Source organism: Gorilla gorilla, chromosome 5, assembly GCF_029281585.2.
Source record: "Gorilla gorilla gorilla isolate KB3781 chromosome 5, NHGRI_mGorGor1-v2.1_pri, whole genome shotgun sequence".
Lineage (NCBI taxonomy): Eukaryota > Metazoa > Chordata > Mammalia > Primates > Hominidae > Gorilla > Gorilla gorilla.
In genome coordinates, this window is record NC_073229.2 from 175611742 (window position 1) to 175637400 (window position 25659).

At 40.2% G+C, this 25659-nt stretch overlaps 2 protein-coding genes across 5 annotated transcripts in view; one reads left to right on the forward strand and one right to left on the reverse strand.

Annotated features, from left to right (window-relative positions):
* Positions 1–7744, reverse strand: part of RMND1 (required for meiotic nuclear division 1 homolog) — a 46240-nt gene extending 38496 nt beyond the window's left edge. For 2 of the 3 annotated variants that reach the window (XR_004070686.3, XR_004070687.3), the window contains exons 1-2: positions 7549–7704; positions 2451–2968 (exon numbers count right to left, since the gene is read on the reverse strand). Coding sequence is in view for 1 of the 3 variants with exons in the window: in XM_031012267.3 (XP_030868127.1) it covers positions 2451–2954 (504 nt within the window). In the remaining 2 variants the exon portion in view is untranslated. Of the gene's footprint in view, positions 1–2450; positions 2969–7548 lie in introns of all 3 variants that reach the window. The other variant, XM_031012267.3, reaches the window with a different exon arrangement.
* A 40-nt stretch (positions 7745–7784) lies between these two features.
* ARMT1 (acidic residue methyltransferase 1) lies at positions 7785–24483 on the forward strand. 2 transcript variants are annotated; one of them, XM_004044832.4, is made up of 5 exons: positions 7785–8120; positions 10081–10186; positions 12895–13139; positions 18819–18984; positions 22722–24483. In XM_004044832.4, the coding sequence occupies exons 1-5, from the start codon at positions 8080–8082 to the stop codon at positions 23487–23489; spliced, it is 1326 nt and encodes a 441-aa protein (XP_004044880.1). In that variant the 5' UTR covers positions 7785–8079; the 3' UTR covers positions 23490–24483. The 2 variants fall into 2 exon arrangements, with proteins under 2 accessions (XP_004044880.1, XP_018885430.1); XM_019029885.4 differs by lacking the exon at positions 7785–8120 and adding an exon at positions 8177–8334.
* Positions 24484–25659: the final 1176 nt, after the last annotated feature.

The window sequence follows — 25659 nt, forward strand, 5'->3', positions numbered from 1 at the left end:
TTATCTCAGATTATGATCTCTGAAAATGAGACCAGGTAAAGATTTAATTCCAACAGACAGGGTGACTGAAACCTCATTCAGCCAACTCCAGATGCATGCTGTTCTGCAGAGCTGAAAAGATGAGCTGGGTGCAACTATGGGAACAAAATAAAGTCCACATGCTTTCTGACACAAAGCAGAGTCTTTTCCTTGTCTCAGTCAAGAATGGTATAAAGGGTTTACCACTTTGATGGTATAAAGTGGTATAAAGGGTTTACCACTATGATGGCCGTATAAAAATGGAGTGGCCCTCAATTTCGGGTAGAGGAAAGTCAGTCTTTGGTCCTGGGGACATATTACCTAGTCATGCCAAGACTGCTTTCTCTATGAAAAGTAAAATCTTCAAAAAATGATGTTCCAAAATTACATTATCTCAGACCACTTCAGAAACATGATTTTCTTCTCTTTTTTTGAGACAGAGTCTCACTCTGTCACCCAGGCTGGAGTGCAGTGGCACGATCTCGGCTCACTGCAACCTCCGCCTCCCAGGTTCAAGAGATTCTCCTGCCTCAGCCTCCCGAGCTGCTGGGATTACAGGTGTGCACCACCACCACGCCTGGCTAGTTTTTGTATTTTTGTAGAGACAGGGTTTCACCATGTTGGCTAGCCTGGTCTCGAACTCCTGACCTCAAGTAATCGCCTGCCTGGGCCTCCCAAAGTGTTGGGATTACAGGCGTGAGCCACCGCCCAGCCAGAAACATCTGATTTTCTATTATTTCCCTGTGCTTTCAGAAAGACGGCATGCGACTTGTTCTTGCCAAACTCCAACTGAAGTCATTGTCTATCATGTTACATAATGTCTCCTATAACAGAATCCATGAAATAACTAACTCCTTAATTTCAGTGCTGGAAAAAGTTATTTCTCTGAAGATATTTTTATGTTTTTACTCTGCCCTCTCCCACAACAATAAACAACAAACAATAAATCCCAGGAGGAGTTCCTCTTTTAATTACTGGGCTTCTCAAAACAAAATGTTCAACTAGATTATTCATTTCAGGTACTTCATAACACTTCATGTCAACTATTTGCTCTAATATGTGAAAGTATTTATTATCTCATTTGAAACTATGTTGAATGTTGAAAATTTACTTCAAATTCTTTCCTGGAAGGAAGTAGAAAAAAAAATCTAAAGAAAAATAGACACGATATTTAGGAAAATTGCTTCCAAGTCTAAGGATGGCCCAAAGAAATAGCCTAGGGACATCTCTGACCTATCAGCTTCTTCCTAAGAAACCTGACGCACTGTGCTGCTAGATGTTACAAATGAACAAAGTGAGCTGAGCTTTCTCTTTTTTGGATCTGCCATGAATTCAGGTTTTTACACTTAATGTCATCTCAGACACTTAAATACTGAATTTCCCAGGTTACCCCAAAGCTCCAGCAAAAGGAAAGGGGAAACAGTAGCTGCACAACACTTCATCCTTCACATCCTGAGTTCAGAGAAACCACACAAGAATTGAAAGCATTCCAGAATCCAGCACAAAAACCATTCATTCATTGCTAGATTCAGAATCAGAGGATGAGTAAAGGTATGTATGTATACCTTTCCAAGGGGTGTCAGCTGCACAGTAATAAAAACACAACCAAAATGAAACAGGCTCAGGGGCTACTTTTCAGAATCAAGACTTGAAGACAGACATTCTAACCTGTTTTCTGATAGATTCAGAAGTCTTCATCAAGTTTAAAATATCTTCAAAGTTGATGACTATCGGCATTAAAGATCCTCTTGCCTCTTTTCAATCCTTTCCAATTTAATAAACATTTAAGTACAAGGTACAGTTCTAGGTATTATGCAAGATACAAAGGTTACCAAGGGCTTGATCTTGACCCTTAAGTTGTTATTGAAGGAGAAATGCAAATTGTAGCAGAAAAATTCCCAGAAACCCCTTAAGGATGAATAAAAAATACCCCCTTAAACCTTAAGAGGATAACAAAGCAGGGCCCTCCTCTCCTGCTGCTTTTGGAGTCCACCCTACCGTGTCATTTCACCGCCCCATGCAACTGCCACAGCCTAATAAAGGTTTATCTGTCTGCAGAGTTACAATTTTTTTAAATTTGATGAAGAATTTCTAGTTTATTTTATTTTATTTTTTTATTTTTACAATCCCATTCTTAGACTGGACTTAATACTGGTCCTCTTTTTCAGTTTCCTTAGACCAATAACCAAATCTTTTATAAACTCTATTTTCATGTGTTATTGCCTGTATTTTGTTTTTATATATATCATTAATTGTTAAAAATTAAGATTCTGAATCCCTTTGGATATTTATTAGGCTTCAAAGACCTTGATGAAGAAGTCTGAGTGACTGCTAGTTCTCTTACGTTGGCGGTAAGGCTGGGGTGCAATGCACACTGGTTTAGCGTGAGCAATGATCACTAAGCACAAGAGCCACGGCCACCCCTACTTTACCTCGTTCACAGACAGAACTGGAAGGTTGGTCCTGGATGGCTGTCTGGTCCTGGATGCTTTTAGTGGTCTCTTCACCTGTGGGAAGTCTTGTTTTGGAACAAATGTTTCCGTTGATACAGATGAGAAATGCCTCTTTAATATTTTTATAAACCATTTAGAACCCAATAGATTTGGTTTGTGGGTCACTCTCCTGTGAGTACCAAAGGATTTCATGGTTGGAAGGTGTGCCTTTTCATCTTGGCAATGAGCAGCATTTAATGGAGACAGCATGCTGGTATCTGACTTTTTTTGGTGCATTTCCAGGATCTGAGACTTATTCAAACCACCAGCTGTTTTATCAGGAAGGAACAAATCCAAGCTTTGACGTATTGTCAGTGTGCTGCATGTTGTATTTTCAAATTCCTTAAGTGGTTTTAACATTAGACGACCGATTCTTCGGCACTGATGTGCTTTTGATAATATACGATGAGATCCGGCCACGGCTCTGAGGAGTGTGGCTGGCATTACCACATCCCAAGCTAAAAGAAAAGGAATTCAAAGTTCAAGTTTTTAAATTAATGTTTAAAACATATATAATATTTCCCTAGGTAGCAGGCATATTTCTGCAAGAAAAATTTGTAAAACAGATACATTCTAAGTTAATTCTAGTAAAAGAACAAGGTTAAAAATATAAGTACAGTGTTTCTGCCACTTTGCCTTTAGCAACATTTGGCCTTCTTCCTGGAAGATTACAAGATTATAAAGCTACTGACATAACAAGAACCTTAAAAAAAAAAAGTGATGGGACCACTTCATTTACTTCATTAGCATATCAAGTATATAAAAATCTGTGCTGGCCAGGCACTGTAGCTCACATTTCTAATCCCAGCACACTGGGAGGCCGAGGCAGGTGGATCGCTTGAGTCCAAGAGTTCCAGACCAGCTGAGGCAACATGGTGAAACCTCGTCTCTACAAAAATGACAAAAATTTAAAAATTAGCTGGGTGTGATGGCAGCTCATGCCTGTAGTCCCAGCTACTCACAGGCTGAGGTGGGAGGATCACTTGAGCCCAGAAGACTGAGGCTGCAGTGAGTCATGATTGTACCACAGCATTCCAGCCCTTTTTCTGTCTCAGGGAAAAAAAAAAAAAAAAAAAAAAAAAATCAGGAAAGGCTCCCAGAAAGATCTAAGCTGATTCTAGAAGGCGAAGGTGCTTTTCAGCTTGGGGCTGGGCATGGGAGTGCGAGGCATGTCAGATACACACATGAACATTCCAGACAAGGGAAACAGAATTTCCCCCTTATTTACAGTATGAAATGTGTTATTTTAAAGTTAGCCTATAGTAGGCCACACATGGTGGCTCACGCCTGTAATCCCAGCACTCTGGGAGGCTAAAGGCGGGGGGGATCACTTGAAGCCAGGAGTTCAAAACCAGCCTGGCCAACATGGCAAAACCCCATCTCTACTAAAAATACAAAAAAAAATTAGCCAGGCATAGTGGCTTTAATCCCAGCTACTCAGGTGGCTGAGATATAGAATCGTTCGAACCAGGGAGGCAGAGGTTGCAGTGAGCCAGGATTGCCCCACTGCACTCCAGCCTGGGCGACAGAATGAGACTCTGTCTCAAAAAAAAAAAAAAAAAAGTTAGACCGTAGTAATCAATAATTCTTTTTTTAAAAATAACATGTTAGGTGCTAGAGATAGATGAATCAATGATCTCAGAATTCAAAGTCTAGCAGAGGAAAATGAATGAGATGCACAAATTGCTCTAGTCCAGAGAAAGGAGCATGTGAAGAGTGTGGCATTGTCACAGAGGTGACATTTGAACTGAGTCTTGAAAGGGCAGAAGGATCAGCAAGCCAAACACCCCAGGCATGGAGTCCTATTCATCTCCCCATCTCGGGGAGGTAGGAGTCAGCTGCAGGAGGTAAGGACCAAAAGAGCCGATGGCCAGATCACCAAAGGATATATAAAGTCATCCTAAAAAGTTTCTACAGGTGGGGAGAAAGCTGAGCTTTTAACTCAGAGTCACACGGTCAAATGCATGTTCATGAAACAAATTTTTGGTGATGATATACAGGAGGAAACAAGACAGACTCTGACATCACTCTGAGTGCTTTCTACACGCTAAGTGCTCGGCTTCACTTCATAATGATCCCATTTCACTGATTAGGAAACTGAGGTTTAAAGAGGCTAAGTGCTCACCGTTAAGAAGCTGCAGAGATGTAATCAAAATAAAACCCAGGCTTTCCCAATTCCAAAGTCAACACTCTTACCCACTACCTTGTATTTATTACCTCTCTTCAGGATAAGGACAAAGATGATTCACAGTGATATTTAGGAGGTAGAACCTGCTGCTTCCAAAATCCCTTCAAAAGCTCGCATTCTGTGCTTCATTCTAGTCCAACTGGCTACTGTAGTTCACCTTTAATTAGTACTATTCCATGCCAGTTGAACCACTTAATTCTGAAGAAACTATAAAATATTTTAGAAATTTGTCTACAGTCCTGGATTCTTTTTATTCTTTGAGTAAATTCTTTTTTTTTTTTTTTTTTGAGATGGGAGTCTCGCTCTGTCACTCAGGCTGGAGTGCAGTGGTGCCACCTCAGCTCACTGCAACCTCTGCCTCCCCGGTTCAAGCGATTCTCCTGCCTCAGCCTCCCGAGTAGCTGGGATTACAGGTGTCTGCCACCATGCCTAGTTAATTTTTTTATATTTTCAGTAGAGACGGGGTTTCATCATGTTGGCCAGGCTGGTCTTGAAATCCTGACCTCAGGTGATCCACCTGCCTTGGCCTCCTAAAGTGTTGGGATTGCAGGCGTGAGCCACTGGACCCAGCCCATTTTTATCACTGCACCTTCTAGAAAGCCTAAGATTACATTTGTGCCTTACACTGTTTTTCTATCAGACAGGGCCCTATTGTCATTATCAATACATCGGACCTCCTCATCTCAATTTCATCCATTTTACTCTCTAAGCACCACCTCCTATCTTTGCATCTCACTCCTTCTATTACCCAATTCCAATAATTCTTCAACCCCAACAGGACCCACAAGTCAATGATCCAACCACCTTTTCACTGTCTCTCACTCCCCATGACTTCACTTCCTCCATATCCAGTTTACACTCCATGGTCTACCATTCTAATCTCTCCCTTATACCCCTAGAATCCCTTGCATCCCTTTCTTCCCAGTCTTTCCCATTCATGAGCAGTAATAAATATCTTTATAACTGCTAAGCCAAAAACGTGGGGTCCAGCTTGACTCTTTATTCTCCATATCCAACTTGTCAGTAAATCCCAAGGGCCTGCTAGGGACCACTGCTCATCATCAGTAATAATACTACCTGATCCAAACTGCTATCCTTCCCATGGATTATTGTAATAGCTTCTTAACCAGTTTTCCTGATTCCGTTTTGGGCCCCCTACAGTTTCTTCTCAACACAGCAACCAAAGTGATCCTTTGAAGTTGAATCTCAACGCGAAATCTGGCTGTGGCTTCACCGTTCACTTAATAAAAGCCAAAGCCCTCCAACCAGGCATGGCGGCTCACGCCTGTAATCTCAGCACTTTGGGAGGGATCACTTGGGGTCAGGAGTTCCAGACCAGCCTGGCCAACACGGCGAAACCCCGTGTCTACTAAAAATACAAAAATCAGCCGGGCATGGTGGCATGGGCCTATAATCCCAGTTACTTGGGAGGCTGAGGCACGAGAATGGCTTGAACCTGGGAGGTGGAGATTGCGCCACTGCACTCCAGAATGAGCAACAAAGCGAGACTCTGTCTCAAAAAAAAAAAAAAAAAAAAAAGGCCTGGCGCAGTGGCTCACGCCTGTAACCCCAGCACTTTGGGAGGCCGAGGCGGGTGATTCACAAGGTCAGGCGTTCGAGGCCAGCCTGGCCAACATGGTGAAACCTCGTCTCTACTAAAAATAAAAAAAAATTAGCTGGGCGTGGTGGCGGGTGCCTGTAATCCCAGTTACTCGGGAGGCCGAGGCAGGAGAATCGCCTGAACCCGGCAGGCGGAGGTTGCAGTGAGCCGAGATCGCGCCACTGCACTAAAGTCTGGACGACAGAGCGAGATTCTGTAACGAAAAGCCCTCAAAATGGCCTGCATGGCACTACATTATCTGTCCTTTATCACCACTTTGACAGCACTCTCCTTTGCTTATTTTGCTCCTCATTCTGGTCTCTGGATCTGTACACTTGCTGTTCCTTACGCTCTTCTCCGAGGGATCTGAAAGGCTCACACCCTCACCTCCTTCAGATGTTTGCTAAAATGTCTTCTACCCAGTGAAGCCTTCTCCAACCACTACATTAAAAACACACAACCAGCATCCATTCTCTATCTTCCTCCACTTTGCATTTCTCCATTGTTTAACATCACTTGCACACCTTTAATTTTTAGTTTATTAATTCATACTGCAAACGAACTCAGTTCTCATCATGTGCCAGGTATTGTCCTAGTTGCTGACAATACAGCTGAAAATAAAATAGACAAAAATCCTATCTTTTGAATCTTTTGAATCTTGCATTGGGAGTGACAGACAAAACGAGGTAAATCAGTAAAATACGTGAGACACAAAGCTAAAGGAAAAAAATAAGAGGAAAGGGCAGATTTTTGTGTCTTCCCTCCAGAATGGAAGCTCCCTGAGGATACGGATTTGTGTTTTTTCCTATTATATCTCCTGACAATAGCGCCCAGCACATAGTAGGCATTCGATCGAATTTTTAAAATGAAATACAAGGCAGTTACTCAGTTCCCGGGCACATTTCAACTTTTAGAGAACAATTACACCAATTAAGAAAATCGATTACAGCTAGGCTACGATTCAAGAGCTAAGTGGCGCTCATCTTTGGGAGTATGCCGTTCAATTCCTCAAACTCAAAATTATTTTATCAATTTCTACAGTTACCGCGGTGCACTGGCTCAAAAAAAGGGTTCATTAATTGAGTGCTTTTTACTCCCAGCTAAGCTGACCAAAGATCACGGTAAGAGGCAAAGGGTCACAGCCGCACTGGCGTAACCCGTAACTGTACACGTTCCGGGCGGCCAGGAGCCAGGGCGCAGACCTCCAAGCCGGACCACCCGAGCTGCTAAAGAAAAGGCAGTACACTAACCTCTCCGCCGGAAGAGAAGAAGGAAGCGCCAGGGACGCACTATTCCTCGGCAGGACTGCAGGGAAAGAGCCCCACCACCAGCCTCTCACTACTGCAGCCTACCCATCTCCTGGAAGGGCGCTCCCGCCCACCCCCGCTACTGCGCAGCCGCACTGAACTCTGGTCCCCACTTAGCGGGAGAAACTCGGGCCACGTGACTGTCTGACCACGTGAGCCTCGTCGCCGCGACCTCTTCCGCTCCCTAGGCCCTGGGACCTCCCGGTCCTTGCCTGCTTCCGGCTTTCGCTCGCTTCCATATCCGCTCCTCTAGTCGCCCTCCGCTGGCCCCGCCTTCGTCCCCGGAAGATTGGGTCCTCTGGCGAGCCACTGATTGCCGTTTGATCGGGCACCAAATAAAGTTTCTTTATTCAAAAGCACTTTTTTTTTTAAAGCCACACGACCGCCATTCTCAGCTCCTCCTTCGCGGCGGTACCGCCTCTGTTTCTGCGGCGGTTGAACAGCCGAGCTTTGCGGCCGGGATCGCGGAAAGTGATGGCTGTCGTGCCGGCGTCTCTCTCAGGACAGGACGTGGGGTTAGTCTAGCTTTTCTCCTCCCCACTTTTGCGGAAAGCCGGGCCTCGCCGGGAGCCTGTGGGGACTAAGCGGAGGGCGCCCGCTCCCCAGTGGGCTGCGTTCGAGTCCCGCCGCCGGGCGCGGCTTTCCGGGACGCCTTTGCGGGTTTCGCGGACTGGCTCGGAGGCGAAGGGAGGCGGCCCCGGGGAGGGAGCCTGCCCGCGGCGGCTGCTCGTAAGGATCAGGACAGGGGTCAGCTTCGCGGTCTGTTCCTGGCGGTCACTTTTTATTTATTCACTTTAATAGACGCGCTTTGGGGGCGTTAAAAATCTGCGTAAGAGTTGGGGATCTCAGCGCTATTAAGAAACGGGTTTCTCCCTGTTGATCAAATCGTAATCTCACAGTAAGAACTGTCTAGTTTTTTGCTTTATAGTCGTCACGCTACTGATTCTTGGGTAAAGTTGTGGGTGACCGTGCAAATAACATCCATTTGCATAAATCGAATGGCCAAATTTATATTTGAAATTTGTCCTTACTTCAAAATACTGCAAAAGACGAGAACACTTTGAAGAAAATAAACCTGGGCAGAAAGTAGGTTGAGACCAACAAAGTGGCGCCACTGGCCCCAAATTGAAGCAGGCACTGTTTCAGGTCATGCAAGTATAGAGAGTGTCTCCTTCATTTTTGCGCCCTAGGGCTTCTGGCGTCACTTCAGTCCTGGCCAGAGACTTTGCTCCAGAGATGCAGGAAATGTAGTATTTAGGAAAACAGTAATACTTTCCAATTAAAGTAAAATCTCAGAAAAGGACTTACTGTACCTACTGCCTGGGAAAATTCAAGTGACAGTTGATTTAATGTTCCTGCTCACCCTCTGAGGTATTAGTGATTTCTTTTATTAATGATTTTTAAAAATTAAATTCTGATCAACGTAGTTATTATGCGCATTAAAACCTAGTCGCTGTTTTGGGTGGTACTGAAAGCACCACAGAGTCGGAAAGTGTGTGCAGTTTTTTTCTTAAAGTTCTATAGCTATCATTTGAGGAAACCTTTTGAAGAAATACCCAAGTTACAATCTAGTAATTTAACAATTGTCTCCTGTGATCCGGAGATAAAAACACTAGTCAGCTAAGCTCTGTGCTCTATATTTAAAACTGCACAGAATTTCTGCACCAAATAAAGCTTTTTTTCTACCTGAATCATGTATTTCCTTAAAATGATATAAAATGATAATCTGTAAATCTTGGGTTTTGTATGAATAAAATCAAGAATATCTTTAATTTTTTAATGCAGGTATAAATTTTTCTTCATCTCCAGCTTGCTTCATTCTTGCACACTTCTATAAAATCTCTGATTTTTTGACTGGGAAGAGACAGTAGCATGCCTTCATTTGCTTAGGGGCAGAATAGGATGGAAGGAGTCCATTGTGCAGATAGAGAAGGCAGAGAAGGGGAAAACTTTTGAAAATAATTAAAATTGACTTAGAAAATAGACAGAATGGAGAGAAACAGGCTTATAAGTACCTTTAATTCTTTATGTTGTTCAAGCACATTAGACACTTTAGGTGGTTTTAGATGAATTGCTTCATTCATCTTTCTAAGCAGGTGACTTAGCAGATAGTAGACCTGGGACAAGAGCCTGTTTGATTTCTAAGCTAATCCATTCCCTATCCTATCACTTTGCTAAGCGAGTTTCTGATTTAGGAAAATAAAAGCAATAGAATAGGAAAGATAAGAATGATTAAACAGACTCCATGGGAGAATCTGGGATTAGAGGCACCAAGACAGTTTGGCTTCCATGACATACCAGAGAATTTTCCAGGTTTTCTTATGTCTTAGTATAGTAATCATACAATATTTGTCTACCTTTTAATAGTTGTATGAGGAGTTTAATATACATGAAGTGTTCCAGAAACTAAAAGATAGCCAGTCTTCTAGTATTGATGCTGCTAAGTAATATATTGCATGTGACTCTTTTTTCTAGATCATTTGCATATCTTACAATTAAAGACAGAATACCACAGATCTTAACTAAGGTTATTGATACATTGCATCGACATAAAAGTGAATTTTTTGAGAAACACGGAGAGGTAAGAATTGTTTTAACTTTTAATTTTTTGTTAATTTCTCAACAGAAACATAATAAATAGTTCTTGAAGGTATCAATTTTCCTTTAAATGTAAAAATCAATAGATGGGCCAAGTATTTATTTGTTTTTAAGGTAATACATTGAAATGAAGATAGAACAGCCAATCTTCAATTTAGAAAATGATTGTGTTCCAATAATTAATTCTGTCAGTCATTTAGACTTCAGAATGTATTTTCTAATACATGCAATGTTGTAATTGGTGACTGGGCAACAGACTTGCAATTGACTTAGTCAAGTGACTAAGCAATTGAGTTGCTTAGAAGAGCTTTTTAAATTTCAAGTTTAATTTGAGTTGCAGTATTTATATTACTAATTTGAGATCTTGAGTCCTGGAAGTTCAAGCTGCTATGCAAAGCTCAGTGATATGAATTATAATTGATTGGCACATTGTACTGATTCAAGGTGGGGCTCATTAGCATTCAGTGCAGAATAGGACTTTAGAAATCACTTTGTCCATTCAATTAATGGATGAGGAAAAATCCAAATAACTATGTTATGTTAGACATAGGTCTTTAAACTTGTAGGTTCAGTAATCTTTCTATTACACAATAGACTATAAAAGAGCATACATACACCAGTACATTTTTTTTGGGAGTTGGAAACAAAGATTTAGAGAAATGGTTGGTGATCTTTTCTCCTTGGTCAAATTGAAATGGAGCAAGATAACACACATGCAGTTTGAGTGTAATGTTCTATTTCTTTCAAGTTCTTTTATATTGTCTTGTTTGAAACTAATCCTGGCATAACACAGGGATTACCTGTTGTTCCTTATTGCTAAAATCCAGCTTAATTTAGACACTGACAATTCTATTGATGAATGGTTTTAATGTTTATCACATAAACATAATTTTGGTAGCTGACATATCTTTATCACACAAGTATAATTTAGCCAAATTTGGATAGTTCCCTTTAGTATTTGGTCATATACGTAAGCAAATTACCATAAAACTTTTGTTTTTCTTGTTGTTTTGTTTTTTGAGACAGGGTCTTGTTCTGTCTACTAGGCTAGAGTGCAGTGGTGCAGTCATAGCTCACTGCAGCCTCACACTCCTAGATTCCAGCAATTCTCCCAGTTCAGCATCCTAAAGTGCTGGTATTACAGGCGTGAGCCACTGTGCCTGGCCCCATAATGCTTTTGTAATTTCAGTTTTTTCAACCAGAGTGATCTAAAATGTAGTAATTAATGAAGTCCTAGTATGTTGCTACTTGGCCTGTATGCCGGTAATCACCAGGTGACTGAAGGCAGAGTTTATTGTCACTCCAGCCTTCCCCCATTTCACACTCTACTGAGCACAGAACAAGATGTAAATTGACACAGATAAAGTCTGCTTTTGGTAGCCTTTCTGTCCCTTTTTCATGCCTCTGTTATACCTATGGCCACTCTCCTTGGGCCTCATGTGTTCTCCTAGCTCCCTAAGCCCCCACCTATAGCAGGGCCAGGCTTATCTCCAAAGGAGCCATGCCACACAGTTTTCTGTGTCCCCCACCTCAGTGGTCAAGCGTCCGTCCCCTTAGACTACCTGGTTTGGCAGATGTGTGTCTCTTGGAGACATGGCCAGGGTTTATTCATCTTTCTCTGGCCCTGAGGTTAGTGTCAGGCACATACAGGGTTCAGTAAATGTTTGAATTCAATTCAAGTAAGTGAACAAACTGGCAGTGACATCACTATTAATCCATTAGCCTTTTTAGGTATATGCTTCTGTAAAAGGGTGCCTGACACCCTGTAAAACCTCAGTTGTTGGAATTTATAGTTAAAGAGTTGAAGTTTAAGACTTTAGGGAAGAGATTTGGAGGAGGGGGAGTTCCTCTCAAAACAGTCAGCCACAACTTCTTTCCTTCTGTTTCTGAACCTGCAGAGTCTCTAAAGCTTCAATCTTTTGTTCTAGCAGCAAAATAAATTGTACTTGGAACAAAAGAAAGATTGGAGAGATGTTTATATTGAGAAAATTACAGATCTGAAAGTAGGGACTAAATATCAACATGATTAAATGATATTATAAAAATACTCATGCTTGATGTTTATTCTCTACATTTTATTATATACGTGTCTTATTAGGCTTACATTTTCTTTTTTTTAATGGGGCAGGAATCTTGCTGATGTAAAACCAGAGGTGCCAAGTCATTTTCACTTCATTCTGATCCCATTACATTTGTCCCCACTCCAATTGGCCTGTTATGTGAGATAATATTGTAACGCCTTGTTTGTCAGCATATCTCATCTCTCACCTAGTTAGAACTCGGTGGAAAACAAGTTAAAAAAAATTTGAGCTACCAAAAGAAACCTCGGAAAGGCCACAGTTTCTTTTCTAGTGGTGTCAGTGGTGAAAGAAGAATATGTATGGAAGCATGAAAGACATGGAAAATCTGGCAGGGGTTCTTTTCCCTCTAGTAATGGTCATCCCACCGAAGATACAGAAAGGCCAGAACTTAGGTAGATAAGGGATGATTATGTTCATATGAGATCTGTGTGTGTTTTTTGATTTTCAGTTTAAGAGTTCTAAATGTAATGTTTAAAGAAGTAAAATGTAGTTTTGAACATTTTTCTATTCTTCTTAAGTCTGTAAAAATATGTTACCCTAGAGAAATTGCACAGACACACACACACAGACACAGACACACACACAATTTATTTTTCTTGTATTTTTGCAGGAAGGCGTGGAAGCTGAAAAGAAAGCTATCTCTCTCCTTTCTAAATTACGGAATGAATTGCAAACAGATAAACCATTTATCCCCTTGGTTGAGAAATTTGTTGATACTGATATATGGAATCAGTACCTAGAATATCAACAGAGTCTTTTAAATGAAAGTGATGGAAAATCAAGATGGTTCTACTCACCGTGGTTGTTGGTAGAATGTTACATGTATCGAAGAATTCATGAAGCAATTATCCAGAGGTACGTGTATAATCATCAACTATCAAATGTTTAGATAATTTATACTTTTTCTGAAATTGTAAAAGGATAAGTTTAAAAATAAGCACCAGTGGAAGCTTGAATTTGGTTGAGTTTAGCAAATCTTAATAGCATTGTTGGACATTTCTACAAATGTTACTGATGGACATTTCTATAGCTGTTACCAATTTAACAGATTCTTGGCAATTATAATCTACTTGCCTAGAATAGACATAAGAGTAAATATCTAAAGTACGAAGTGGCCAGGCCCTGAGGTTCACGCTTGTAATCCCAGCACTTTGGGAGGCTGAGGTGGGCAGATTGCTTGAGGTCAGGAGTTTGAGGCCAGCCTGGCCAGCATAACGAAACCCGTCTCTACTAAAAATAAAAAAATTAGCAAGGCATGGTGGCACGGGCCTGTAATCCCAGGTACCTGGGAGGCTGAGGAATGGGAATTGCTTGAACCTGGGAGGCAGAGGTTGCAGTGTGCCAAAACTGCACCACTGCACTGCAGCCTGAGCAACGGAGTGAAACTCTGTCTCAATAAAATAGATAAATAAAGAGTGAATTAATTAAAGGTTCTAACAAAGACTTCTAGAATAAAAGAAGTTTTGCTTATTGAGTAAAAAATGTAAATTTGAAATAGTTACATTTATATAAATCAGAATGGGACAAAGTAAGCATATGTTTTGTTTATTAAAATAGATAATAAACATGTTACAACTTACTTGGTTTAAGGCGTCATGAGAACAGTGAATCATACTATTGTATTACAGTCTTAATCTTTGATCATTTTTTTAAAAAGGCTAGTTTAGAAAAATATTTTAAAAGTACACATGTTTCAAAGTAACTTTTTATAGGCTTGTTTATATTATTTAATTTTTCCTAGGAAAACATCTGATAGAGAACTAGTTTTTAGACCAGGCGTGGTGGCTCATGCCTGGAATCCCAACACTTTGGGAGGCTAAGGCAGGTGGATCACTTCAGTTCAGGAATTTGAGACCAGCCTGGTGAACGTGGTGAAACCCCGTCTCTACAAAAAATATATAATTACCCAGGTGTGGTGGCACATGCCTGTAGTCCCAGCTACCCAGGAGGCTGAGGCAGGAGAATCACTTGAACCTGGGAGGTGGAGGTTGCAGTAGCCGAGATTACACCACCGCACTCCAGCCTGGGCGACAGAGCGAGACTGTTTAAAAAAACCAAAAAACTGTTATTTATAGTGCCAAAGAAAAGTTAATGGGGATGATTGGATTATCCTTAATAAGCACAGGTTCCAAAAATACAGGTTTGTTAAGAGGAATCCTTTGGTATCTGTTCCTAAACATAGCATAGGACAATTTTAAGTGATCTATCAAGTCAGCACTAATTGTAAAATAAAATTATTTTGGGAAACATATGGAACTTTAAAATCTGCTCATTAGCTTTTTTGTCTTAATCTTACACACACACATATATATTTTGTTGTTGTTGTTGTTCTCGTTGTTGTTTGTTTGTTTAAGATGGAGTCTCGCTCTGTCGCCCAGGCTGGAGTACAGTGGCACAGTCTTGGCTTACTACAACCTCTGCCTTCCGGGTTCAAGCAGTTCTCTTGCCTCAGCCTCCCGAGTAGCTGGGATTACAGGCACCCCCCACCATGCCTGGCTAACTTTTTTTGTTTTTGTATTTTTAGTAGAGATGGGGTTTCGTTATGTTGGCCAGGCTGGCCTTGAACTCCTGACCTCGAACTCCTGACCTCGAACTCCTGACCTCAGGTGATCTGCCCGCCTTGTCCTCCCAAAGTGCACTTTGGGAGGCTGAGGCGGGCAGATCACAAGGTCAAGAGATCAAGACCATCCTGGCCAACATGCTGAAACCCCATCTCTACTAAAAATACAAAAATTAGCTGGGCGTGGTGGTGCGCGCCTGTAGTCCCAGCTACTTAGGAGGCTGAGGCAGGAGAATCACTTGAACCCAGGAGGCGGAGGTTGCAGTGAGCCGAAATCACACCACTGCACTCCAGCCTGGGTGAAAGAGCAAGACTCTGTCTCAAAAAAACAAACAAACAAACAAAAAAACTCTGGAGCACTGCTTGGCACGGGGAAGGCACCCCAGCAGAAGATGTAAGGAGCTGTCAGTAACTAGCAATGTTCTAGTGACTGTGCAACCCAGTGAAATGTAGGCATTGTAATGGTTTCCATTTTACAGTTGAGGTGACTGAGGTTCAGAGAGATTTCTAACATGCCCAAGGTGACATGGCTAGTAGGTGGTGGAACCAGGATTTGAGCCTGGTCTGTGTGAATCAGATTAGTGTCCTTATTCAGCCATTCTTCCCAAATAGTAGATTTAGATGCCTGTCAAGGACTGAGAGTAGTCTGAAATTTGGGGTGATGGTTTCCTAATTTTGGAAAATATCTGTGGTAGGAGCCAAAGCTGCCAAAGTGTTGAAAGACTGGGTGGCATCTTGAGTGGGGTTGGTGGAGTTTGTGTGTTTAAGGCAAGAGGAATGCTGTTTCTGAGTTTGATTTTAGAGGTTGATCAGGTTCAGAGACTAAAAATACCTAGAGCAGATTTTCACAAACCTGGCTGCACATTTATGACCCAGTTGGGGAAAAGGAAGGTGGCTTCAAAAATGCGTATTTTTAGGCCAGGCACCGTGGCTTACGCCTGTGATCTCAGCACTTTGGGAGCTCGAGGCAGGTGGATCTCCCGAGGTCAGGAGTTTGAGACCAGCCTGGCCAACATGGTGAAACCCTGTCTCTACTAAAAATACAAAAATTAGTCAGGCATGGTGATGGGCACCTGTAATCCCAGCTACTCAGGAGGCTGAGGCAGGAGAATCACTTTAACCCAGGAGGTGGAGGTTGCAGTGAGCCGAGATTGTGCCATTGTACTCCAGCCTGGGGAACAAGAGCGAAACTCCGTCTTAAAAAAACCCCACATAGTTTTAGATTATTGTGTTGGAATAAATACAAATTGCTTAATTTATCTGGGGTGGGGCCTGGGTATCAGTTTTTCTTTCGGAAGCTCAGGGAGTGATGATATCCACTGGTTCAGCGAACAGATTGTTAAATGGGATAGAGGGAACATGCAGCTTTAAGTTCAAGAAACTAGAATGTGGCACAATCACAGATGTAGAACTCTTCCCAAAGCGGTTTCCGTGGCAGATAAAGAGCCATCTTACAATGGAGCCAGCACTGAAGTAATTCTTAAATGTCTAATTTTTAGGTTCTTCTATGGGGGATCCCTATCCTAGGTCAATGGCAACTCCAAACTGACCAGCTTTTATAAAAGACATGTTTGTATTGATTTACCATTTTACACTGAAACATGCTTCAATAGTCTGCCAGTCTAAATTAAGATTCAAAGTTTTAGCCATGTGTGAAATTTAAACATATTAGGTAAATACACTTCAGATATTGAAAGATGAAAGTACAGAGAAAATATTAGATTTTTTAAAACACTTTTTAATAAAGTGTAATATACATATAGAAAAATGCTCATGTCTTATATGTGTTCAAGAACATACTTGTGTACCCAGTACCCAGATCAAGAGACGGAACCTTACAGACCCCAAAAGTCCACTTTGAGTCCCTTTCCAGTCACTGCCTTCATTATTCCTCAAGGATAACCATTGTTCTGACCTGTGTTAGTTTTGCCTGTTTTTTAACTTTACTGAAATGAAATGATACAGTGTATAGTTTTGTGTCTGGCTTCTTTCACTCATTTTTACGTTTGTGAGACTCATCCATATGTTACAATATAATTATAGATCATTCATTCTCATTGCTTTATAATATTGCATTATATGAGCATATTACAATCTGTTTACTTCGTTATGATGGATATTTGAGTACTTTTCAGTTTGGAGTTGTTAGGAAGAATGCTGCTATAAACATTCTGACACTTTTTTGCTGAACATATGTATGAATACATATGTTGGATATATCCCTCCCTAGAAGTGAATCACTGGGTCATAGTGTGTGTACATACACAGCTTTAGTAGATTCTAAAATAGAAAACATTCTAAAATGAGAATTTATATATAGTTATGTGAGTTTACTCTCTTAAATACAAAAAATAAGGCTCATTCTTAATATGAGATGTGACTTTAATGAATGGTTTGTTAATAAAACATTGGAACATGTTTTATTAGAACTTTTTGTAAAGGGCCGGGTAGTAAATCTTTTAGGCATAGGGGCCATGTGGTCTCTGTTGCAGCTGCCGAACCTGCCATTGTGGTGTGAATGCAACCTTAAATAATATGTAAGAATGAACATGGCTGTGTTCTAAAGAAACTTTATTCAGCGGACACTGAAATTTGAATTTCATGTGTTACAAAATACTACTTTTCTTTCACTTTTTTTTCAGCCATTCAAAAATATAAAAACCACTCTTAGCATGTGAGTCAGACAAAACAGGTGGTGGGCCGGATTGGGTCTGTGCATCCGAATGATTTTTATCCTTTTAAGTCACCTTGAGAGACTGATTTCAGCGGTGCTGCCATGGCTAAAACCATCTTTGAATTATTTGGAACTTCTTTCAGAACCAGTTTACATGCCTCAAAATGAAAATTAGTCTTCCTGTATTTTTACTCATTTTTGATTAAAAAAAAAGTTTTTATCCAATTTGATCACACACCTCATTCTACTGAAATCACTGCGAGTGACTTTTGGCTGTTTCCAAAAATAACTTGACTCCAAAGGATGAAGATATGTGATCACTGACAGGAGATTTAATGATGTGCCATAGGTTCTGAAGAAAATTCCTAAAGAGGAATTCCAAAAGTGCTCTGAGCAATGGCAGCGCCCTTGGAATAAGGGTGTAGCTTCCCGAGGTGACTCACTGGCTGGAAGGAGGCAGCCATCATTTGGATGTTTAAATACTGGTATGTTATTTAAAAAAACAAAACAAATCAAGCCGATTACATCAGTGTTAGATTGTTTTTACCCTAACATGAATGACCCACGGAAAAAGTAGCTAATTTGGAAGACCCAATAATCTGAATGTCTTTTATATTCAATTCAGTAAAGATTATTATATTAGTATTTATATCTTCTTAGTTATGATTTTCTTAGGCCAATATAATATGATTTAATCTCTCGTTGGAAAACATGAAGGTGTAGCCATGCCACATGTATCACCTTTGGTTAAAGTTGCCCAAAAATACCTAAAATTAGTGATAAAAAATTATCATTCTTCTAAAACTTACAATAGTATTGTCTGATTTATCTTAAGTACTCATTGTATTTCCATCATACTCTGTGTTTCATTCTGTTAATGATTGCTGCATTGTATTCAAATATTCTGTTTATATTCTATACATTTGTTACTAGAACTCTGCCACATCGGTGCTTAAAAAATGTTTGTTGAACTAAAGCAGTTGTCTTGAAATTTATCTTTCTCCTTCTTGTGCCCTGGAATCCCTGCTAGGTAGATAATTATGAGCATAGTCACTATCGCTATTTAATATGTCCAGAAAAATACTTGATTTGGGAACTTTTGACAATTAAAATGAGTTTGAGAGATTTTTGTGTAATTTGATTATTTAGTGTTAAGTTTTTCTAGTTAATTAGATAAATGTTATATCTAGTTTCTGTTAGCACTGATTATTGAGACTGTATGGTGCTATTTTCTTTCAAGAACTGCAGTTATCCAAATGTACAGACTAAAATGTTTCACTTTGTTTTTCTCCTACTTTAGTCCACCAATCGATTACTTTGATGTATTTAAAGAATCAAAAGAGCAAAATTTCTATGAGTCACAGGAATCCATCATTGCTTTATGTACTCACCTGCAACAATTGATAAGAACTATTGAAGACCTAGATGAAAATCAGCTGAAAGATGAGTTTTTTAAACTTCTGCAGGTAAATGTGATCATTAATCTTCTGAGTATGTTTTATTTAAACAGAAAATAAACTGCTATACAGTTAACAAAACATGTAAATATTTTTCTTTGCTATAATTGATGATTTTTTATCTAATGGTGTTAAAAGATGAAAATCCATTTAATTGCTAGAAATGGGTTTGAAGTCTTTTTCTGCTCTCACTGGCTATGATTTTAGTGGCAAAGAAGTTATCTGACTTCCTAGCTTCTGTCATACTTGAGAGAATACTTCATAGTAATTTGCTTAGCTTTTGTCATGCTTGAAAGAATACTTAATAGTAATTTGGTCTCCCAGCTGACTTGGGTGTGTGTTGGCTCTGTGGCTAATTTGTGTTTGGACCTGAGGCCTGTCACTTAATTTCTCTGGGCCTCAGTTTCCTCCTCTGTTCAATGAGGATAATGTATACTGTGTAATTTGATGTGAGAATTCAACTAGATGCTTGCATGTGAAGTGCTGAGCACAGAGCCTGCGATACAGCCTGCTGTTAGCATCAGTAGGTGATAATACTCGGGTATTCAGTTGGCCCATTAATACAGTTTCATTACATTTCTTTATCTTCTATTCAGTTTAGTTTTTAATTCATGCAAACATCCTGAAATTTACAACACATTATTAGAATCAGAACTATTAGGAAACGTGGTACATAGCAGTATCCCCAGCCCTCACATTTTCCAGAAAAAGTGAGGAAGACTTTCAAAAAGAAATGTTAGAAAGTGCTATGAAGAGAAATAAAGCAGGAAAAGGGCGTTGGGAATGTTGGGGAAGGGATCAGGGCTGCCAGGGAAGGGTCCATGGAGTCTGAGGCCACACACCTGAAGGCAGGGAAGGAGTAAGTCAGGTGCATGTCTGCGGAGTACATGGAGAGGTGAGAAAAATTGCAAGGAAACCCTGTAGTTACTGAGAGGTAGCGGGGTGGAAGGGACACAGAATGGTTTGTATTAAATAAATTTTTACTAAAAGTGAAACAGAAGCCATCAGAGGGTTTTGAACAGAGAGGTAATGCTATTTGACTATTTCAAGGAATGTTTCTGAGAATAGACTACAGGGGCCGAAGGTGGAAATGGGGAGAGCTGGTCTGAAAATAACTTGGGGAGGGAGGTTGGGGCCAAGTTGGTAGCATAAGAGTTAGTGACATCACCAGAGCCTGGGTGTTCTTTGAACATAGAAGCTACAGAACTTGCTGACAGATTATACCTGGAGACAAAGCCCTGGTGAGACCTCGAGGGCAAGCAAAGTCACAAAGAAAGGCATATTTTGAGTTCAAAACAAAAATTGTCAGGACATTGTTTTGTTTTTTGAGACAGAGTCTCGCTCTGTCACCCAGGTTGTAGTGCAGTGGCGCCATCTCAGCTCACTGCAACCTCCGTCTCCCGGGTTTAAGCGATTCTCCTGCCTCAGCCTCCTGAGTAGCTGGAATTACAGGCATATGCCACCACACCTGGCTAATTTTTGTATTTTTAGTAGAGACCAGGTTTCGCCATGTTGGCCAGGCTGGTCTTGAACTCCTGACCTCAGGTGATCTGCCCGCCTTGGCCTCCCAAAGTGCTGGGATTATAGGCATGAGCCACCTTGCCTGGCCCAGGACATTGTTAACTAATAAACCTTGTTTTTTGTTTTTTCCTCTTAACTCTGCCTTATGCTTAGCCTTGGAATTAAAAAAAAAAAAAAAAAAAAAGACTGGCATGCTAGTTCTTAACTCCTAGCTAGCCCATTCTTTCAGGGAATCATCTTCTTTGAATGTGTTCTTCGTCCCATAGTATAATAAACTGTGAAGAAGAATGAGCATGCATCTGTTTTCTGTCATCTGATTTAGCTAACAACTTCTTCACACTGTCACTGTGCTCCCAAGTGAAGGGGGCCAGAGTTGCCTCCATTTGGTGTCGGCAGTGAGCAACAGGTTAACATTTCAAGGGAAGCTTGAAAACATTCTCGTTTTCAGAGAATGTTGATCTCCTTCAAAAGTCATAGCACTCTCCCACTGTCCACACACACATTTCTGGGGCTACTGTGTCAAATGCCATTCTAGGTGCTGGGCACGTAGTGGTAAAACAAAAACAGGCTGATCCTCCCTATCAAAACTTGTAATCTTGAGGGAATATAGACAATCAAGTAATTGCACAAAGAGCTATGTCATTACAAACTGGAAGACGGTGTGAAGGGAAAGTGCAGGAGGCTAGCACAGAACCTGCTCTCAGTCGCTGAAGGCCATCGTGGACGCCATTGTATGGATTTCTTCAGGAAACTCTAGAAAAAGGTGACCTTGGACACTTTAGTTATTATTTAAGCCTTATTTTTTAAAAAAATTTATTCATTTATCTCTTTTTAAAATAATACTGTTCGGCCGGGCATGGTGGCTCACACCTGTAATCCCAGCACTTTGGGAGGCCGAGGTGGGCAGATTACCTGAGGCCAGGAGTTTGAGACCAGCCTGGCTAACATGGTAAAACCCCGTCTCTACTAAAAATACAAAAAATTAGCCGGACGTGGTGGTGGGCGCCTGTAATCCCAGCTACTTGGGAGGCTGAGGCAGGAGAAAAGCTTGAACCCGTGAGGCGGAGGTTGCAGTGAGCCAAGATCGCACCACCGCACTCCAGCCTCGGTGACAGAGGGAGACTCTATCTCAAAAAAAAAAAAAAAAAAAACCCTATTGGTTGGAACATGCATTCTCCTTATTTTAAATCACAAATGAGGGCCTGACAAGGTGGCTCATGCTTATAATCTCAGCATTTTGGGAGGCCACGGCAGGAGCATTGCTTGAGGCCAGGAGATGGAAATTAGCCTGGTCAACATAGTGAGACCCCATCTTTATTAAAAAAAAAATCACAAATGACAGTAGAGTCTGTTTTGGCTAGTGTTTATTGAGTACTTCTATATGCCAGGTATTTGGTACATTATTTACATGCATTATATCAATTCTCACAATAATTCTGTGAGGTAAGTACTAGTATCTCGTTTTTCTGTTGCAGGACTTGAGCCTTAGAGAGCTTAAGTAATTTGTTGATGATCATAAACTGAAGATGCTGAGTTTGAACCCAGGTCGAGCTGGAAGTCCTAAACGTGTAATTTTATGGCTTAAAAAAAAATAGGCCTACATACTGTTTTCTACAAAATGTAATTGAGTATTAATTCAATTTAAAGCTGAATAAGATAATTGATTACAATGGGTATTTAGTTAACATGACCTCGTTTAAAAAGTAGCGTCTTTAGATATCACCTTGTTCAGTTTTTTAAATTTTACAAATGAGAGAACCAAATCCCAGAGAGGTGTCATGTCCTAAGGTTATGCAATTAGTGAAAGAAACTGGACAGTTCTGCAGGGCCAAGGAGGAAAAAATAAACTTTTATTTTTTCTCTTGACTCTGGATTATATGGGCAACTTTGAGCCTCTCTTCACACATCCGATGATGTTCTAATATCTGCAAGCTGCAAAAACTTTTATTCTGAATAAACAATGTGAGTGCTGAAATAATTGAAACCAGTTTTTTTAAGTCCATTACATACTGATGAATTAAAAATTTCAGTTTTATCTTGTTAATACAGCATCATGTGAAATAATTTTTGTGCATTGTTAGAGAAAGTATAGATTTGATGGGCATGTAAAGAGTTTTGTAGATATTTAGTAGTTTTTTAGCAATGTCCCCCCAACCCCGCTACATAATGGAGTTTTGTTGGCTATTCAGAAGAAGGGTGAATATTTTGTACTTTTTCTTTTTCAGATTTCACTGTGGGGAAATAAGTGTGATCTGTCTCTCTCAGGTGGAGAAAGTAGTTCTCAGAATACCAATGTACTAAATTCATTGGAAGACCTAAAACCTTTCATTTTATTGAATGATATGGAACATCTTTGGTCATTGCTTAGCAATTGCAAGAAAACAAGAGAAAAAGCTTCTGCTACTAGAGTGTATATTGTTCTCGATAATTCTGGATTTGAGCTTGTTACAGATTTAATATTAGCCGACTTCTTGTTGTCCTCTGAACTGGCTACTGAGGTTCATTTTTATGGAAAAACAATTCCATGGTTTGTTTCTGATACTACTATACATGATTTTAATTGGTTAATTGAACAGGTAAAACATAGTAATCATAAGTGGATGTCCAAGTGTGGGGCCGACTGGGAAGAGTATATTAAAATGGGTAAATGGGTTTACCACAGTCATATATTTTGGACTCTGCCTCATGAGTACTGTGCAATGCCTCAGGTTGCACCTGACTTATATGCTGAACTACAGAAGGCACATTTAATTTTATTCAAGGGTGATTTGAATTACAGGAAGTTGACAGGTGACAGAAAATGGGAGTTTTCTGTTCCATTTCATCAGGCTCTGAATGGCTTCCATCCTGCACCACTCTGTACCATAAGAACATTAAAAGCTGAAATTCAGGTTGGTCTGCAGCCTGGGCAAGGGGAACAGCTCCTGGCCTCTGAGCCCAGCTGGTGGACCACTGGAAAATATGGAATATTTCAGTACGATGGTCCCCTTTGACTTGATTTAGGAGCTCTCAGTTGCATAGAAAGATCTGATGAGCACCTTTTCATCCCCAGAAAAGGAGCGCGTGAATTGAGTCACCTGGCGGCTCTGTACGCGCTCTGGGAAGCTTAGCTTCTTGGTGCCCATCTACGTGCACTGGATGATTTTTCTTTTGAACATTTTGCCCCACTACACTGTTTTGGGGATAGCTGGGTTAAGCAAGTTGAAGATATTTACATTTATATTGGAATTTTAGCAACTTTTTTTCAGGTTAAATATATAATTTCAAGTGCTTTTAATGAACTTATTTTTAATTGGCTAGGAAGCAAAAAATAAGTGAGTTGTGCTTTTAGTTAGTTAACCCTGTTCTTTTCTTAAACAGTACACTGCATGGTATTTAATATTCCGGGAAGCATGGGCTTTTATTTTGCTTGATTTTGGGCACATGAAATAATAGCTCTATGAAAATGTGCATCTTAATGACTCTTTGTAAAGAGAGGCATTTCTTACAACTGTGATGTTTGCTTACATAAAAGTTACCTCATAAGTTAATTCTAACTTTTATTCTCCTTGAATTTTATTTCATTTCAATAGCTTGTTTCATTTGCACGCCTTTGTATTTTGATTGACCTGTAGAATGGATGTTAGGAAACTCAAAATTGAACACAGTGAAACAAATGGTATTTGAAGAAATGTAATATCTTTTATATTCTATTTATGATATCCATAATCAAATGAAATTATTTTACCACATAAATGTTTTAAATATCAGATTTTTAGTTTGCAGTTTTAGGAAAATGCTTTAGATAGAAAAGGTTCTTATGCATTGAATTTGGAGTACTACCAACAATGAATGAATTTATTTTTTATATTCTTACACATTTTATTGGTCATTGTCACAGATAGTAAATACTAAAAATTTCAGGTCAGTTTGTTTTGAAACTGAAATTGGAAATAAATCTGGAAATGTTTTGTTGCACTAAAATAATAAAATGAATTGTACTGAAAATCTCCTTGGTTTTATTTTCCAGTGGGGAAAAGTCAAGAAAGGAAGATTAAAAATGAGATTTATATAAAAAGAGACATAATATATATTCTAGATGTTGCCAAAAGCAGTTATTAAATATCATTTATAAAAGGTTATTAGTCTATGCTCTTGCTAAGTATTAAAAAAGATTTTTGCAAAATGTTTATATAAAGCTGTACATTTTGAATCTACTGTGTTTCTTTATCCACATGCGTGCCTATTTTAAAGAGTAAGTTTGTAAAATGCTTCCATATTAGAATTATTTGTAGGCATTTGACATAATTTAGAACACAGTTGTATATTTAGGTTGACTTCATAGCCACCGTGTGAGCTCCAGCACTGGAAGTAGTTCAGCAGCCCCACTCCCCCATGAAAAAGAGCAAGGAAGCAAACTAGTGCGAGAAAGGTGGCACTGAGGAAGAGGAAGTCAGGTCAAGGTGGAATTTTTTTTAATGCTTAGCAGGAGGAAGGGCCTACCTATGTTTTCACCAGTTAATTTTTAAGTTTTAATGTTAGTTTAGTGTTGTTTTATTTTTAAGACAGGGTCTCGCCCTGTTTCCCTGGCTGGAGTTCAGGGCATGATCACAGCTCACTGCAGTCTTGACCTCCCAGACTTAGGCGATCCTCTCACCCCAGCCTCTTCAGTAGCTGGAAATATGGGTGTGTGCCACCATGCCCAGCTAATTTTTTTTATTTTGTAGTGACGAGGTCTCACTATGTTGCCCAGAACTGGTCTCAAACTATTGGCTTCAGCCTCCCAAAGTGTTAGGATTATAGGCAAAGCCACCGTGCCCAGCCTCACCAGTTGATTTTTTTTTTTTTTTTTTTTTGAGACGGAGTCTCACTGTGCCAGGCTGGAGTCCAGTGGCGCAATCTCAGCTCACTGCAATCTCCGCCTTCCAGGTTCAAGTGGTTCTCCTGCCTCAGTCTCCCAAGTAGCTGGGATTACAGGCGCGGGCCACCACCCCAGCTAATTTTTGTAGTTTTAGTAGAGACGGGGTTTCACCATGTTGGCCAGGATGGTCTCGATCTCCTGACCTCGTGATCTGCCCGCCTCGACCTCTCAAAGTGCTGGGATTACAGGTGTGAGCCACCGCACCTGGCCCAGTTGATTTTTTAAAACAGCTTTACTGAAATATAAATACAATTCATCCATTT

Coding starts and splice junctions, on each gene's coding strand:
- ARMT1 (XM_004044832.4), top strand. CDS start 8,080: ATGGCTGTCGTGCCGGCGTCTCTCTCAGGACAGGACGTGGG. Junction 10,187..12,894: donor TTTTTGAGAAACACGGAGAG/GTAAGAATTGTT, acceptor GTATTTTTGCAG/GAAGGCGTGGAAGCTGAAAA. Junction 13,140..18,818: donor CATGAAGCAATTATCCAGAG/GTACGTGTATAA, acceptor CTCCTACTTTAG/TCCACCAATCGATTACTTTG.